This window comes from Chaetodon trifascialis, chromosome 12 (genome assembly GCF_039877785.1).
Source record: "Chaetodon trifascialis isolate fChaTrf1 chromosome 12, fChaTrf1.hap1, whole genome shotgun sequence".
Taxonomy (NCBI): Eukaryota; Metazoa; Chordata; class Actinopteri; order Chaetodontiformes; family Chaetodontidae; genus Chaetodon; species Chaetodon trifascialis.
The window spans coordinates 16,855,365-16,871,948 of record NC_092067.1 but is presented as its reverse complement, the minus strand read 5'-3'; the positions used below and the strand labels follow the sequence as shown (position 1 = coordinate 16,871,948).

Below are 16,584 nucleotides of genomic sequence, written 5' to 3'. Positions count from 1 at the left end.
TTTAAAAAGTCCTGAAGAGGCTGGTGTTTGGGTGGAGCATAATGCTGAAGCCCTCTATCATCATGTCCGCTACGCATTTAATGTAACGTGTGGGCAGCATGATGTAAATAAGGCTGCCAGTTTACGTTACTATTTGCTACATATGCACTACAAAATACAACCTTTTTGTAATATGTAGTTTATAAATAAAAAATGCAAAAAGTATTTCCATAGATAAGAAGGTAAATATCAAGTTGAAATTTTGAATCATAGTATAGTATAATTTGTGAAGGAAGTCCCAGTTTGTAACGTTAAATGAATGTGCCCATAGACAGTTGTGAGAGACAAACAGCTTCATGTGTGATGACATGTTGTATCTACAATATTCAATGACCCAGTCAGTAAAATACTGTGTTATACTGTAGTTCAGTGTTAGTGAATGAATACATGAAGTAATTAAATAAGGCTATCAAGCCACGTAAGGCATGCTAGTCTTTCAGCATCACCAACGTGTTTTTTTTTTTTAGTAATTCTTTATTAAACACTTTAGTCTTTATTGCCTTCATACGAACAGAAGTAAAACAAAACTATCACATCTAAACTGCATAGAGGGCTTACAGTTTACAACTAGCAATGCAGTTTACAGTACTGTTCGCTTATTAAACTTGTATGCAATAATTTACATTACTGTCAATTCAGTTATACAGTGCCAATGTCTTTATTTCTAAACCTAATCCCATTCCCATTTTCTGTTACACTTCTTTCACTCTTAGAGAATAAGTCATTGTTTCCATTACAAATATTTTTTGTATTATATTGAACCACGGTCCATGTCTGGGGGGGTCTTGTAACGGCCTTCCTGCCAGCTGTGAGTAGAATTTTGACCTGGTTTCGCAATTCTTATGTTTAAAATTGTTTTCCTTCAAAATGAAAACCTTGAAGGCTGCAGGGTTTTTTCCACAAAATCATGTTTTTGGAGTGCAATATTAATTTTTGTCCATATTGCCCAAACCTACATGTTGGGCAGGGAAACAAAACCAGTGTTGCAAAAACTTACTGCACTTAGCTTCATTTTTTTTCCCCTGAAACAGTCCACATGGTACAGATGTGGGCATTTACATTTGTGCAGCAATCTCCAAATGTGCTGTGTATTTTATGTGACTTCCTCGGTCACCCTTCAAAATGGGTTTTAGGCTGATGAGACAAGCCACACCAGGTTTAGAGTGTACCACCAGCTACATAAAACACAAATTGTTGGTTTATGCAGAGAAAACTGTTTGACACTGTGTGTGCAGAAACTCCCCTCACTCCTGGTATAAAACATTACAGTATGGAAAACAAAGTCACAAATTAAAAATACATATATGAGACATGTATCTGCATATTATTAGTAGTGTCTTTTCTGAGATTCAACAGTATCTCCTGCACAGAGCCTTGCAGTTCCTTTGGGCATGTGGTGTTATCAGCAGAGGAGTTCATTCGCCAGTACAGACGACTGGTGGAGTCTCTGTTTTTCTGCTGCATGTGTGTGCATGTGTTTGCTTCACCCCATTATATAACATGCAGGTAGGTCGCCTTGCTGTCCACTCCTATTACATTTTTGGCGGTGCATCTGTAAAATCCTGTATCCCTACTTGTCGGATTTTGTATCACCAAGGAACCCTGAGGACTAAGGTAGCGGTTGCCATAGATACGAGCCTGACCCATCACCCTCAGCTGTGTCAGGTCTGGTGTTTCCCAGGTAACCGTCGCCCGGGGTGTTGCTATAGTCAGGCACGGCAGCTCCACAGCAACCCCTGGGCGTGTGTAGGTCACCGGGGATGGCCCTGTAGTGATGCGAGGGGGGTAGGCGATGACAATGACAGGAACTGTGATGAGTGAAACTGAAGAGGAGTCGTGACTGGTGGATCTGCAGGTGTAGGTACCGCGGTCAAACACAGAAGCCTGTCGCACTGTTAGTGTTCCATCCTCTTGGACGAGGTATTGGCCTGAGTCGCTGCTCTCACCCCGGGACAGTACCTTGCCACTGGGCATGGTCCATGAGAGAGTGCCCTGGTTGTATCCGTGAGTTTGAGAAGTAGGGCAAAGCAGGCGAAGGGTCTCTCCATTAATGATGCTGACCAAGGGAGCTGTTCTGGTGCTCACTGCTGGCTCTAACACAGGGCCAGTTGATCGGGGTGGAGGGCCAATTGGGCGAGGCACGGTAGGTAAAGACGAGCTTCTGTGTAGAGGCGTTTCATTAGCTGGGATTCTTGGATTAGGCCTCTCAGGCAACACTGGCTTTGAAGTCAAGGATTGTTCTGAATCCAGTGAGCGAGGCGCCTCAATTAAACCAGCACTTCCCTGCATAGGTCTTTCCATAGCCGGTGCCCTGTGTGGAGCTCTGGCCTCCTCCTGTGGCTCAGAGACCTCCAGCTCCACCTGTATCCTTGTCTCTCCTCTCTCACCTCTAACCACACATACCAAGGTCCCGCCATCACTCATTCGCACGCCTCGCAGTTCCAAAGAGCCATTTCGGTGCACAGTGAGTCGGCTGCCATAATAAGGAGCTGGCAACACGCCATTACCAGGCAGAAGCCAGGCCAGACGAGGGGGAGGGGAGCCTTGGGAGGGGCATGGCAAAAGAACAGTTTGGCCTTTCACTGCTCGCTGCTTCACTGTCGTTACCACACCCACAGTGCCTGCATTACTAGCAGCTATACCAGTACTGCTGGAGCCACCTCTATTCCTACTGTTATCATTGGTCACTCCAGTATTACTACTCCCACTGAACCCATTTCCTCTAAGTAGGCCAGTACCAGTACCTATCTTGCCACTGTCTCTACCAGTGTTTGCATCATTACTTGCCTTTGCTGCAATGACTTCATTATTATTAGTCCCAGGATTCCTTTCTACACTTACTCTTCTAACTGTGCTGTGACTGTTGCCCACGTTGTTACTACTACTTATGCCAGGTCCATTACTATTTATTCCAATGTTCTCCGCATTAGTGCCTATAATCCTGTCCACCCCAACACTGATTACACTGCTACCAGTTTGAGATGTAATTCCACTGACAGGCCTGTTGAGTCGATTTTGACTATCACTCCTAAAAGCAGGATTAGAGCCACTGCTTGGTGTGTTAATGCCATTATTTGGTACAGTGTTTCTTATCCTGCCATTATTATCAATATAGCCATTATTGCTGTTGTTAGTGCTACCAAGCCTGCTTGTGACTCCGTTGGTAGATCCATACTGGACTATCCCTGCATTATTAATGTTGTCCCCTGATCTGCTGCTATGACCACTGGTAGCACTCCAACCTCCTCCTCCGACCTGCTGGCTCAGTCCATGGTTAGGACCCTCCACCTCCAGGCCCACTACCATTCTCCTCTCCCCGGCTGAGTTGCTTGCTCGGCATGTATAGTTTCCTGTATCAATCTTTTGAGCCAAGCGCACCTCCAGTGTTCCCCCCGAAACCACCACAACCCGTTCAGAATAAAATCCGGATCCCGGACTTTGTGGGATGACACGGTATGCCGGGGAAAACCATGTGACTGTCGGGGTCGGATCTCCTGTGGCCCTGCAGCGAATTGTGGCGGTTGTCCCCTGACGGACTTTGATGACGTGGTAGCTTCTGTCATCACTGAACGTTGGTGGAGATGTCATCATGACCTTCACTTTGACCTTAAAGGATTGAATTTGAATGAAGGACTTAATTTTAATTCATTTTACTGTAATTGTAATGTGACTATGTAAATTAGACACTAGAATAATAAAATAAATGAATATTCTTAAATCTTCTCCAGGAGAAAATGTTTTTCTTACCTTCATGCTGTCTCGTCCTCCTTGATTCTCAGCATAGCATATATACTCTCCTTCTTCTCCCATACCCACTGCTGGAACCAGTAACGTCCCATTGTCAAACACAGTCAGCCTTCGTGCTCGCCCTCCTCTGTCTTCCCCCTGCAACACGCTGTTCACCATGGTTCCATCTGGTAGGCTCCAGCGGACAGCTGGGTCAGGCAGTCCTGATGCCTGGCAGTCCACCTGCAGGGAACAGGATCATTATTTCTATTGTTTAAAAGTTTTGTGGCTTTTATTTGCTGAAAACTGAACTTCTGAGAATTCTTCTTCTGTCTATAAGGAGGAGTGACACATCCTATACTGTATATTTAGGCTTTTTAAGGCTGTATTTAGGTCCTTGAAAAAGAAACTCATGGTAGAAAACACTGCTAAACAACCACACATTGAATTCAGAAAATACTATTTAAAGCTCATAAATGTTTAAATTAATTCTAAAATTAACAGCAACATATTTTCTCAACAATTCTGTGTCCTCTTTCTTGCTTTTCACCCTGCTTGACATTATTTTTTCATTGAGCTGTTGAATATTCACGTCTGAAGTACCATCCCCTGAGGGCTGTTGTTGATGATTCATAACAGACATGACAGGTCTTTCTTTTCATTTTCAGTCAAAAAATATGAAGCACTTTTTGATCAAAAAACAACCAAAGACTCCAACCTGTATCATGCCCTCAACAAAGAACAAGGCTTTAAAAACTCTCAACACTGGAGGTGTAGCGGAAGGACTGTTTTAAGTTTCAGGCAATGATCATAGAGAAAGATGTCAACACATCAGGTGAATGGATTAAATGAATGGCGTCATATCGTATTAAATTTACCTCTTAATTGTTATTATTTCTTTGCTGAATAAACAGCATTATTGAGAACTGCACAGAATGGAAATATGATTCCTTATAGCTCACCTTTAGTGGTTTGCCAAACAACACCATCTGATTGAGTGGCTGCTTGGGCTCAATCTTAGCAGGCTTGGTAGCCACAGAGACACGCAGGAGACGATAATCATCTGCGACCTTGTTGCGGGCGATACAGAGGTAGTCTCCTGTGTCCTTCTCTGTTACTGCCTGGACTGACAGGGTGCCATTAGGATGCACCTTCAGACGTCGGTCAAAACTAAAATTAAAATGTAGGCAAAGAGGCACAATATGTACTGAATTACTAAAAGATATAATATACAATCGGGAAAATATAAGTGATATTTTCACATTAAATGTACCTGAAGTGAACATCCACCAGCTTCCTGCTGGGGGTCCTCCAAATGATGATGGGTGTTGGGTTGCCAGTTACAGCGCAATGGAGCAGCAAAGCCTCCCCATAGTGGACAGTAGTAATGGAGGGTGATGTAGAGACGATACGGGCTCTACTGAAGGGGGAGACGGGTGAGGGATGCAGCACAGCTGAGGCTCTGCTTTTGTCAGAGGGGGAAGAAGAAATAACTCTTGTGTTGTTAAGAATGCCAGGTGAGACTTTGGTGTTATTTGTAGGCCCTGTGGAGGCTGGGGAGAGAGAGGAGGGTTTTGTTTTGTTGATGTTGGTTGAGCGCATTGGGGAGGCAGTGATGATTTTATTGATTAAAGGAGGCGAGTTGGTGGAACTGGGTTGGTGAGGGTAAGAAGATGAGCGAGAAGAGGTGGGGGAGAGCGGCAAGGTCCTTGATCTATCAAAGGGAGATGGAGGGGAGAGTCTAGGGGAGCTGAGTGGATTTGAGGGATGGCTGGGTTCTTTTTGGAGTGACAGCGAAAGAGATGGTTTTTCAGTAGCAGCTGCTTTTGCCCCTTCATTTATTGCTCCTCCCTGTCTCCTGTCTCCCTCTGGTCCCCTTTCAAGTTCTACCCTCACTGTTCTTTTATCGGCTCCGACAGCATTAATTGCTGTGCACTCATAATTCCCTGAGTCCTGAGGCCCAACTTTTCGAATATGCAGTGTCCCATTGGGCAAGACAAACAGGTTACCGTGGAGAAACTGGGATGGGCGAACTAGAGTCCCATCTGGGATTCGCCAGCGCAGAGTTGGTGGCGGGGCACCTCGGGCAGAGCAGTGTGCATAAACAGACTTCCCTGGAGACAAGAGCAGGTGTTCCTCTCTGCGTTGCTGTATCACCGGCGGCAGCGAGGACACGTGGACACGCACAGAGGCACTGGCAGCACCTGCTGAGTTAGAAGCCACACAACGATACACTCCTCTATCACTCGGTAAAGTTACTGAGATATGAAGGGTTCCATTTCTGTCCATAGTGATGCGACTGGTGGAGGGGGCAGCAGAGGTCAAGACAGAGCGATCAGGCAGAACCCAAGAGAGCAAAGGACTGGGAACACCATCCGCCTGGCACTCCAAGTGCACCTCTCCACCCTGATGAATGGTAGCCTCTCTGTAGCTGGCCAGCTGCATCCGAGGGGGCCGGGTCCATGCTTCCAGGGTGGTTAGTAATCTATCATGGAAAAGCACACATCTAGTCAATATGGATACACATAAACAAATTCCATGCATGTCAAATATACAAATAAAATGAAAACAAGCCATAAATGTCATATGACACATTTAGGAAACACCCAAAGGCAACTCATGGTATGATATGTAATTGTGTTTGCACATGAAAACAGCAACACAACATACACAAAACTAATTAAATCGCAGCTTGCCTTTGGCCTATATAATTAATACTGAAAATATTGTGCCCCATGGTCATTCTAACTGAATATACAATGCCTTAATATTCATAACTGGTATCAGTAGTCTCACCTGTCACGACCCAGAAAGCTGTGTGCACTGCAGATGTATGTGCCCCTGTCCTGCAGCTGAACATTCTGGATGACAAGGGTGCCATTTGGCAAGACCTCAAAACGCTGAGCCCTGGAGTGGATTGACATCACCGCTCCTGAGAAAGCGAGAAACAGACAGAGGGACAGCGACAGAGAGAAAGCGGCAGTGAGGAGACAGAGCGGGGAAAACAGAGACAAATTGGGGAAGAAAGTTAGAGAGCGAGTAAGAGACAGAGGAGGATCAGGGACATGGCGAGTGGCACAGCGTGAAGTAAAGTCAGTGATGCAGTGCACAAAATGTTCCATTACTTTCTTGCAATATGTCTTTCCCACATGGCAAGCGAGAGAAAAGCTCATTGTAAACATGCCAATGTGTAATACTGAATGTTAATAGGTTATTTCCTCAGAGTAAAATGTGTTCATATTCACTCAGTTGCAGTCCACACTAAAGCTTGATTGAGTTCAAATCCATGACTTTAGGATATAAATACAAACCTTTGTTTATTCTTTAAGTGTACAGTCTGTAGTTTTTAACCACTCAAACGGCAGGTATATTATACACATATATAACTGACTTCTGGATGAAAAACAAGCATTTCTGTGTTTCCCCGCCGAATTAAAAATATAGCCCTGGAGCCTGTTCCAGAGAGTAAGTTTACTGAGCAATCTGGATCATCTTACATCAGCCAATGAATCAAATTTGACCAGCCTCCGGGTTGATATTTAACATAAATGTAAACTGAAGATAAAACTGAATCCTGAATTATACATCCATGCATTTAGGTATGTGCATTTCTGTGTCTGCTGATATAAATGTGCACATATCTACTGCGCTGTGTGTACCTGTGGCGACCTTGGTCCATGTGATGAAGGGTTTCGGCTCTCCTTGAGCCTCACAAGCCAGCCTGGCAGTGCTCTCCACTGGGAACGACACTGTCCTGATGTGTGGGTCTTTAATCCTGGGTCTGGATCTCAAAACTGGGGCCTATGAAAAGATTTAGAAAACAAATTTCAGCTAAAAATAAAATAATGAATGATAGCATTAATGACTCAGCATCACAACAATGTACTCAACAGATCATTTGGCCCGAATGACAATGTTCTTCAGCAATGTTCTTTTGTCTGCGTTCGTATGTAAACTCTTCAGTGAAAGTTTTTGTAAAAAGTTATCAATTACTTGTGTTTTTTTTTATATTTTTTCAAGTATTGTTGTGGAATAGTACCACAAATTCAATGCATTACTGTGATCCCACATTTAGATTCATCGGTGGTGGACTCAGTGGTTTGATCTGCCGAAGCTTGTCAACAGAGCTCTAGAAATTAATTAACAATTGATTATTTCAAATCTCTTCGGATTAGGCTCTCAAAACACGTAATGTTGTTGATTATGGAGCGTAGTGTTTCCCATCTCTTCTTAATATCTGGAAAGCCATGAAATTGAAGAATTGTCATAAACATCCCTCAACAGCAGGTCATGTGGATACAGATTAGACTATTTTCAGATCTACTGTGCATTTCTGCTAAGCTTTTGCCCAAGGGCTTGCAGTTGGATATTGCAGTTTTGTGTGTGTGTGTGTGTGTGTGTGTGTGTGTGTGTGTGTGTGTGTGTGTGTGTGTGTGTGTGTGTGTGTGTGTGTGTGTGTGTGTTGTTATTTTCTGCACCAGCACTCACTTAGAAAAGAAATGTTAATTTGACTTCCACTTAGCTGACAACAGAGAAAAATAGCTTTCTATATGAGCTGCAAACTACATTTAAAAGTGCACTTAAAGAAATGACCAATTGAAAGAGTGACTGAAAGCAAGGGGCAGAAAAATAGGGCATCATTAAATAAATTAGCAATTAAATTAACAAATAAAGAACAAATTATAGCCCTAGCTTGGCTCTTACTCTTGTCTTAATGTATGTGCGTGCTTTAAGACCCATTTTGGGTAAAAGTATCCACAAAATAGCAATACTATGTTATTTAAATCGATCTGAACTCACCCCAGGAGCAGCAGGGAGCGAAGGGGAGGAGGGCCAGTGTGGCCTGCCGCTGTGTGAATCTGGAATAGAATTAGCTCCAGGGTTCTTCCAGTCAGTAGGGGGTCGGCTCTGGTTTGGAGTGCCAGAAACAGGCCTCCCTCTGTGGTCAACTTGGCCAACGTTCAGCCTCTCTCTGGATGATGCTGGGGTACTGGTTGATGTCATTGTTGTGGCAGTAGAAGGTGCACTGGGTGTAGCTGCCTTTGTGGTGGTTGGAGAAGTTTTGGCTGAGATTGTCATTCTAGTAGTAGTGGTAGGAGTAGTAGTTTTAGTAGTTGTAGCAGTAGTAGTAGAAGTAGTAGGGTTGTGAATTTTAGGAATAGCTTTGAATGAAGTTGTAGTACTACTAGTAGTAGTAGTAGTACTAAAAGTAGTAGAAAGGCTAGTGGTAGGAGTAGTGGGAATAGTAGATGTAAGAATAGGAGTTGTGGTGGTGGTAGTAGTAGTTTTATTAGTTGTAGCCTTAGTAGTAGTAGTAGTGGGGTTGTGAGTTGTGGGAATAGCTTTGAATGAAATTGTAGTACTAGTAGCAGTAGTAGGAGGACTATAAGTAGTAGAAGGGCTAGTGGTAGCAGTAGTGGGGCTAGTAGATGTAAGAATAGGAGTAGTAGTAGTGGTAGTAGAGGTTAGAGTAGTTGTAGTACTTCTGGTAGTGCTTGATGTTGGAATAATAATTTTAGTTGTAGTAGATGTGATGGGACTTGTAGTAATAGGAGTAATTGTAATTGTTGTGGGAAGTGTGTCCTCACTAACAGCAGTAGTAGATGTACTTGCAGGGCTTCCTACAGAACTAGTAGAATGAGTGCTCTTGAGAGTAGCTGAAGGAGTTGTAGTGATTTTCGCAGTAGTTGGTGCCGTAGTAGCGGCAGTGGTGATGGTTGACGAAGCAGCGGAGGAGAGAGCAGCCGAGAGAGAGGTGGAAGAATGGAATACATATGGTACATCCAACAAATTCCTCTCCAGCTCTTCATCGTGTTTGCTTGAGGGTCTATCGACATGTTTGCCCAAAGCTTTGTGTGTTTCTACATGTGTCTGTGTGCCATGTGTGTGCGTCCTGGCGTCTGCATCTGGCGCATGCGTCTGTGTGATGGTAGGATCAGACTGAGCCGGTGCTGGTGTCGGAGTGTTGAAGAGAGTGGACTCTGCAGTGTTTGGGATGTTGGCTGAATGAGTCGTTGTGTCTTTATGTGTCTTTGCATAAGAGGGGGATAATGAAGTGACAGAGGAGGGAGAGGGAGGCAGCGAGGGGGAGGCAGATTTTGAAGTGGAGATACCAAGAGTGTTAGAAACAGGGAGAGACAGAGGATTCTGTGCCACACTGTCCCCAATGTGGTCACTCCCTGCTAATAAAATAGCTGGAGATGCGGTTGTTGACGCCAGCAATAACATATGAATTTGACTTACGGCGGTGTCTGGTGTCACAGTTTGAGATGTAGGGTCAGGGAGAGGTCGGGATGGGGTCAAAGGTCGCCCCCTGGGCCTGTTCATGATTCGTCTACGCTGTCCGATCCTCCTGCGAGAGTTCCAAGGGTTTTGAGGCCGAGAGTTTGGAACCAAATTAGGGAAGAGCCCCTGCCGGGGTCTCTGAGGCCTGATTCTAGATGGGTTGGGGTTTGCTTCACGCTCATCTCCATCACCTGGTTCTGGGACAATTTCATTTGTTCCTGAGATTGGCTTAGATGTGACCTGTTCCTTCCACGTCTCTGGGTTTGTCGCTGTCTCTGTTGGTGAATCTACTTTCTCTGTCTGTATATGTGTCTCTGCCTCATTCTCTATATCTGTCGGTGTTTCTGTTGTCCTCACCATCCCTTTTGTTATCTCTGTGACAGTTTGAGTGTCTGGTTTTGTCTCCCTGTGTGTTTGCATGTCTGTGAGAATAGGGCGAATGGGCTGTAGACCTTCCTCTTGTAGATCAGCGTCATCAACAGATGACCCTTCAGTTTCTGCTCCCTCAGCTCTACCTTTCTCTGTAACATCATCTCCCTCATGTCTTCCAGTATCTCCGCCTCTTCCAGTTGGTTCAGCTGTGGGCCTTCCTGCTTCTATGGGCTGGCTGTTATTAGCAGTCTTTTGTCGTATTTTAGCTAGGAGGTCAGCCCACTTCTGAGGGTCTATCCTTTGTTTGTTTGTGGTAACTCTGTGTCTGTTCTCAAAGCGGTTTCTTCTGTGGTCAGTGGCTGATACAGGCCCTCCTCCTCTTCTCAAGGGGCCTTCTCTCATAGGCCCACGTCTTCTGGGTTTTCCGATCGGATAACGCCTGTTTGGGGAAGGTTGGAGAGGTCTTGGATGCTTCCTACTGCCACTAAGAGTTCTCTCTTCCTCTTCTTCCTCTTCATCCCCTGATCCTTCCTCCAGTTGTAGCAACGGAGCTCGTATCTTAGTTGACCGGCCAGCGGCTGACTGCGGCCCTCTGGGAAATGAAGTCCTAAGAGGAGGGAGATGTCGCATGTGTAAATCCAACTCCATGGACAGAGAGTCACTACCATACTGGTTGACTGCAATGCAGCGGTAATGACCAGCATCCCTCTGAGAAGGGTTAGACAGGGAAAGACTCCCATTTGATTGTACAGTGAGCCCACCTGATACAGCTAATCCCTGCTGTACTATGGTTCCATCCGGTAACACCCAACTCATATGAGGCAATGGTGAACCAGATGCCTCGCAGGAGAGGCTGACAGGCTCTCCAACTGTTCCAGTGACAGGAGGTCCCACTTCCTCTCCTGAAGGTGGAACAGAGGACTCTTCCACTACCAGACGCAGGGGGAGAACATCTACATCCCTGCCTGCCCGGGCTATGCAGTAGTAGATACCGGCATCTGAGAGCTGCACTTTGTGTAGAAGTAAACCAGAGTTTGAGGCCCATATTCTACTATCTAGGCTTTTGTAGGGGGAGATGAGCTTGGATCCATCTGGGAGAATCCACTCTACTATTGGGTTACCAGAACTTAGAAGAGGGCATGGTAGCTCCACCTTACTGCCTGCTGCTGCTGCCAGTGCTTTGGTGGTGTGATTAGTTGAAATCAGCACCCATGGCTGAGAGGTACGAGAGGACGTTGAGGGATGAGATGTATGGTCAGGATGAATAGACACTCTTGTTGAGTATATAAGTTGAACTTTGTGTCCATTGGACTGCGCTCTGTTCAGCTGAATGCTAATGGCTGGCTGTAGCAACCAATGTGGTCTGGCTTTAACAGAAGCTTTGACTCCAGTGTGATAATATCCATCTGTCTCTGCTGACTGTCTGTAGCGGTAGGCCAATGCCGGGGCTTTGCTCAGCATGATCTCCCTCTCCAGGCGAACCGCAGTCTCGCTGTAGTAAGCTAAGATCCTCCAAAGTCTCTCATAGCTCAGTCTCTCCACAGGACACTCCAGGGAAAGTGAAAGAGCAAGGGGGATAGGAGAAGCAGAGGCCAGGGAGAGATCTGGAGGAGGAGCAATATCCTGGGATTCAAAAGAGTGCGTGATGTTGCAACTCAGATCAACACTGTTCCCCTGTTGGTCTGACAGACCCAGAGAGACAGAACCTAAGGGCTCTCTGAAGGAATCACGTGATTGGATTTCACTGATTTCTGTCTCTGAAGGTGTGTCTGTTCCAGGGGAGGAGATGAGAGGTGAGGTGCACGATAGGTCAGTCTGCTCAAGCAAGCCTTGGCCTTGAAGGGAATTGGGTGAGTCACAGATTGGACACTGTGGGCCACTGGGACATTTCATTAAGCCTGTTAGAAAAAGAAAGACAGAGAAAATGATGTCATAAAACGCAGCCTTACCATCTCTGGCATAGCAGCTGTATTAAAGCATAGCAACCACACAAACATATTAGCGCCCATCGCAGCTATCTGCACATATTAGTGGTGTCATATATTAGTCATGCCAGCTCTTCTTAAGCATTCATTACCCTTTGTATCTCTTACTAATTAGGTATGGTTACTTCATCTACTCATAAATCAGAAATATGCATCACTTCATTATTACACAGCAATCATTAGCCTGTATTTCAACTGCCTGCACACATCATCCCTGTCATCATGGATTAGTCATGGCAGGTTAAGTCTGGCATATCAATGAGACACATTTCACGGTCCAGCCTTCTTTCACATCTCAATAACAGCCACAAGACAGACTGGAAGAGATACAGAAAATGAGAGGGGAGAGTAGCGTGTGATGAGAAGCAGGTGGAAAGATGTAAGAGGTATCAAGATAACAAAAGCAGATGTATTAGAAAATACACTTATCCAATCTTTCTATCTGGCTAGATATTGTATGTTATATTACAGTTCTTAGACTGCTCATAGACTGGAATTATCAACAAATGAGTCTTCTTTTTCCCATGTTCCTTCTCACCTTTTCTCCTATCTATTTATTCACTCAACTACCACATTTTTGCATCACTGAGTGAGTAAATCTGGCACATCAAATGGCTGCCATGAAAAGTATGTGCACGAGGAAGACAAAACAACAAGGAAAACAAATATTTCAGACGTTTAAGTCACCTGGATGAGCCAGAGTCCAAGTGAGAAACCAGTTCATCCTACAGTCACAGCTCCATGGATTAGCTTGCAGCACAAGACTCTCCAGCAGAGGTGCTGTCGCTAAGGTCTCTCTGGGCAGGGTGGTTAGGCTGTTGTTGGACAGGTCTAAGTGTCTATGGGAGAGAAAACAGAGTAAAAGATTTAGATGATGAGAGGCAGAGCACCAAGGTTGAATCAAAGTCAGGGAGGAATGGAGGGATGGATGAAAGAGTGGGAGTGGGCAGTGAGAGGTGACAGGTTAGGGGTGAGAAAATCATCCATCATTTTAATCATTTCCGTCATCACCTTCATGTCCAGACTCTGTAGTAGTAATACAAGTGGAGCAGAAAAAGGGTAAAGAGACAACGCTGTAGCTTTATCATCAGAGGTTTGTTTGTCAAAACACCCGTGATAGGAATCAGCTGATTGGCTTTCTTTGAGGACTCCATTACAACACATACTCCAAAAAAGTTAGGGCATCGTGTAAAATATTAACCAAAACAGGAAACAGCCAGTTGCAAACACACTCTGTTTACTGAGAGTGGTTTTACAAAGTCTTCTGAGCCCATGTAGTGATATCCTTTATACAGTCATGTGTTCACAAAGTGGTGAACCTTGCTCCATCCTTGCTCATGAATGACTGAACCTTTCCAGGATGCCCCTTTCATACCCAATCATGGTACTATCACCTGTTACCAGTGAACCTGCTTACCTGTGGAATGAGTTTGGATTTGTGTCCAGTCTTGCAGTGTCTGACTTCTAAAATATCATAACTCCCCAAACTATGGTTATTGCATTATGTGTTTTGAGTATTAAAGCTCACCTGAGTGTAGAGAAGTAATATGTATTCAGGAGGGACAGTGTGCACAGAGTGTGAGGGTGCAGCTGATGCAGCCTGTTCCCTTGCAGACGTAGCAGCCTGAGGCTAGGCAGCTGGAGCAGGGCCCGGGGGTGGATGTGCTGGAGGAGGTTGTGATCCAAGTACAGACGCAGCAGTGAGGTCATGCCAGAGAAGGTCAGCGATGAAGAGATCTCTCTCAGCTTGTTATAGCTCAGCTTTAATATCTGTGGGGGCGGAGGAGATGGAGTGAGCGGAAGAAAAGAAGGACTAGAAAGGCAATCAAATATTACAGATCAAGGCTGATGAACAAACCAAGTCTGTGCTGTGAACATAAGTCGATCACTGGACACCAGATGCTTGTAAATTGAATTTATGACAAATGACACAGTATGAGGGGAATTGGAATGAGGATGAAGAGAGCTGGGTGAAAAAGCTCATTGGAAGCAAAAATACTGGATATACTCAGTGTGTAAAATATAAGGGAATACTTCTAGCAGCACACAGTCTTATTTGTAAAAATTGAGAGAATATAAAGCACATAACCAGACAATATAGTCATGCTGTGAGTTGATCAGGTCAAAGCAGAGAAAAGGGATATTCTAGCTCTGGGGGGTCCTCAACTTTAAATATGAAATTTGGCCTTTTATCCACAGCAGAAGACTCAAAGCTATTCTAGTCATGTGTGGAGAACTCAGCAAATTTTAAGAAGACACACCATGAAAACCAGGTTGTGAAATTGTGTTTCTGTGAGTCTTATGATAAATCTGCTCTCCAGGGAGGCTACTTAGCTGGAAGAGTTCCAGCTGCTGACAGATGTAGCACGTGAAGATGTCAGCACATGGAAATATGGATCCCATTATCACACAATGGCAAATATATCAGCGTCTGCCTGTGGGAGATGAAGGGAACAATTGCTTGTTGAGTAATATCACTTCCCCACGGACTGCTAACTCTGCCCTTAGGTTGCTGCTAAAATGTCCAGTGTGTTTCCTGTCAGCGAGCAGTGAAAAGAATGATAGCGCATAAATTATGCAGTGGTTGTACAGAAATTAGAAAAATGTGCTGAAAATGTGAACAGAATTATGTAAACTGTTACATTAATTTGCATACTGATTTCACAGATCAAATGTAAAATTGATCCTATTATAAATCCATTAGTTTAACAGCATGAATGCAGGATTTGGACACATTCATCAATATAACATCCTCTCCAAGTTGTACCAAATCCTTTTGACAAATATATCTGGGTAATCCCTGGATTACTCGTGTTGTTAAAAACTGAAATCTGTTTGAGTGTATTCATCTCTCAAAGTTAGGTAGCTCTGCACACTGTAAACTCCAAGTACAACACATGTAGAAAGTTTAAGAGCTGAGCTTTCTGCAACAAAGCACATTTGAAATAGTGCAGGAGCCCCTGTATGGTCCTCCCTGCCCGAGGCTGGACAGGGATTAAAGCCAGTTCTGTGAAGAGTTGCTTCAGGCTTGATTTTCACATCTGTGTCCTGACAAAAACTTCATCTCCAAACATTCAAAGGTTAAATATTTTAGGAAACTCTGGTTTATTGTCCCCATTAACAACCATATGCTTTATAATCCAGCATGGATGGCTTGGTTTGGCAAAGGATGGCTTAAGACATCTTCAGCATTGGCTGCCATGAGCTGCCTGGAAGACTGGTCTAATAAACAACAGAAAGTGGAGGGCTCTGTAGGATCATCTCCACCAGCTCAAAATGTTGTCTGTGCATTATTTTGTGACCTGTCCTCCCAAAAATCAACAGAGTTTGATTTTGGATTTATATTTTTTTCATTCCTGCACTGTAATGTTGAAGGGTTCAGTGTATGCTGTTGTTACTCCTCTCCCTGTTTACCTGCAATGATTTCATATCCCTGAACGCTGCATCTGGGAGATGGTGGAGGTCATTGCTGTGGAGCATCAGAAGCTCCACCTTCTTTAGCCCAGCCAGAGAACTGTCATGGATCCTGCTGATGCTGTTGAACCTACGGGAGCGCAGAAACTGCTATCACGTCAATAAGTCAACAAATATTATTTCCTTGTTGGCTCATCACTTAACTGTTTCTAAACTCTGTGGGTGTGTTTGCAAGGCCACTTCAGCTTAGAATCTTATTTGTGAAAGTGGATGTGCTTTCATGCATTCACTCACCCTAAGTTTATGCGGCGTGTGTGTGCAGGCAGGCCTGGAGGTATGGTGGGCAGGGAACGAAAGGTACAGTGGACTTCGCTGGCCTGGTAGCAGTTACAGCTCCTGGGACAGGCCTGGGCCACGGGCAACATGAGTGTTAGCACCAGGAGAGTCAGCAGTGGCACCGGCACACACACTCTCCGGTACATCTTCACAAGAGGAGAAGCTGCACTGTGATTATCACTGCCAGAGAGAAAAAGGAAGTGAAGACTGATGGAGAGCAGTGAAGTGCAGCACAGTGACATGTCCCAAAAATCCAGATGGGAGTCTCTCTCTCTCTCTCTCTCTCTCACACACACACACACACACACACACACACACACACACACACACACACACACACACACTTCCTTGCACACACAAGTCAAGTCAGTTTTATTCATACAACCCAAAAACACAAATTTGACTCAAGGGGAGTTGCAATCTGTAC

At 44.6% G+C, this 16,584-nt stretch overlaps 1 protein-coding gene across 1 annotated transcript; it reads right to left on the bottom strand.

The window, feature by feature from the left end:
* Window positions 1–744: 744 nt before the first annotated feature.
* Window positions 745–16,303, bottom strand: LOC139340780 (matrix-remodeling-associated protein 5-like). The gene is made up of 11 exons (XM_070976764.1): window positions 16,116–16,303; window positions 15,822–15,951; window positions 13,936–14,177; window positions 13,095–13,246; window positions 8,566–12,320; window positions 7,425–7,566; window positions 6,562–6,697; window positions 5,039–6,250; window positions 4,728–4,935; window positions 3,787–4,008; window positions 745–3,645 (listed from the first exon to the last, which is right to left on the bottom strand). The coding sequence occupies exons 1-11, from the start codon at window positions 16,301–16,303 to the stop codon at window positions 1,531–1,533; spliced, it is 8,502 nt and encodes a 2,833-aa protein (XP_070832865.1). The 3' UTR covers window positions 745–1,530.
* Between the last annotated feature and the right edge of the window lie 281 nt (window positions 16,304–16,584).

Excerpts from the sequence above, each read along its gene's own strand:
- LOC139340780 (XM_070976764.1), bottom strand. The coding sequence starts at position 16,303 with ATGTACCGGAGAGTGTGTGTGCCGGTGCCACTGCTGACTCTCCTGGTG. Across the intron at positions 15,952-16,115 it reads ACACGCCGCATAAACTTAGG|GTTCAACAGCATCAGCAGGA; the intron begins GTGAGTGAATGC and ends GCGCTCCCGTAG. Across the intron at positions 6,251-6,561 it reads AGCTTTCTGGGTCGTGACAG|ATTACTAACCACCCTGGAAG; the intron begins GTGAGACTACTG and ends TTTCCATGATAG.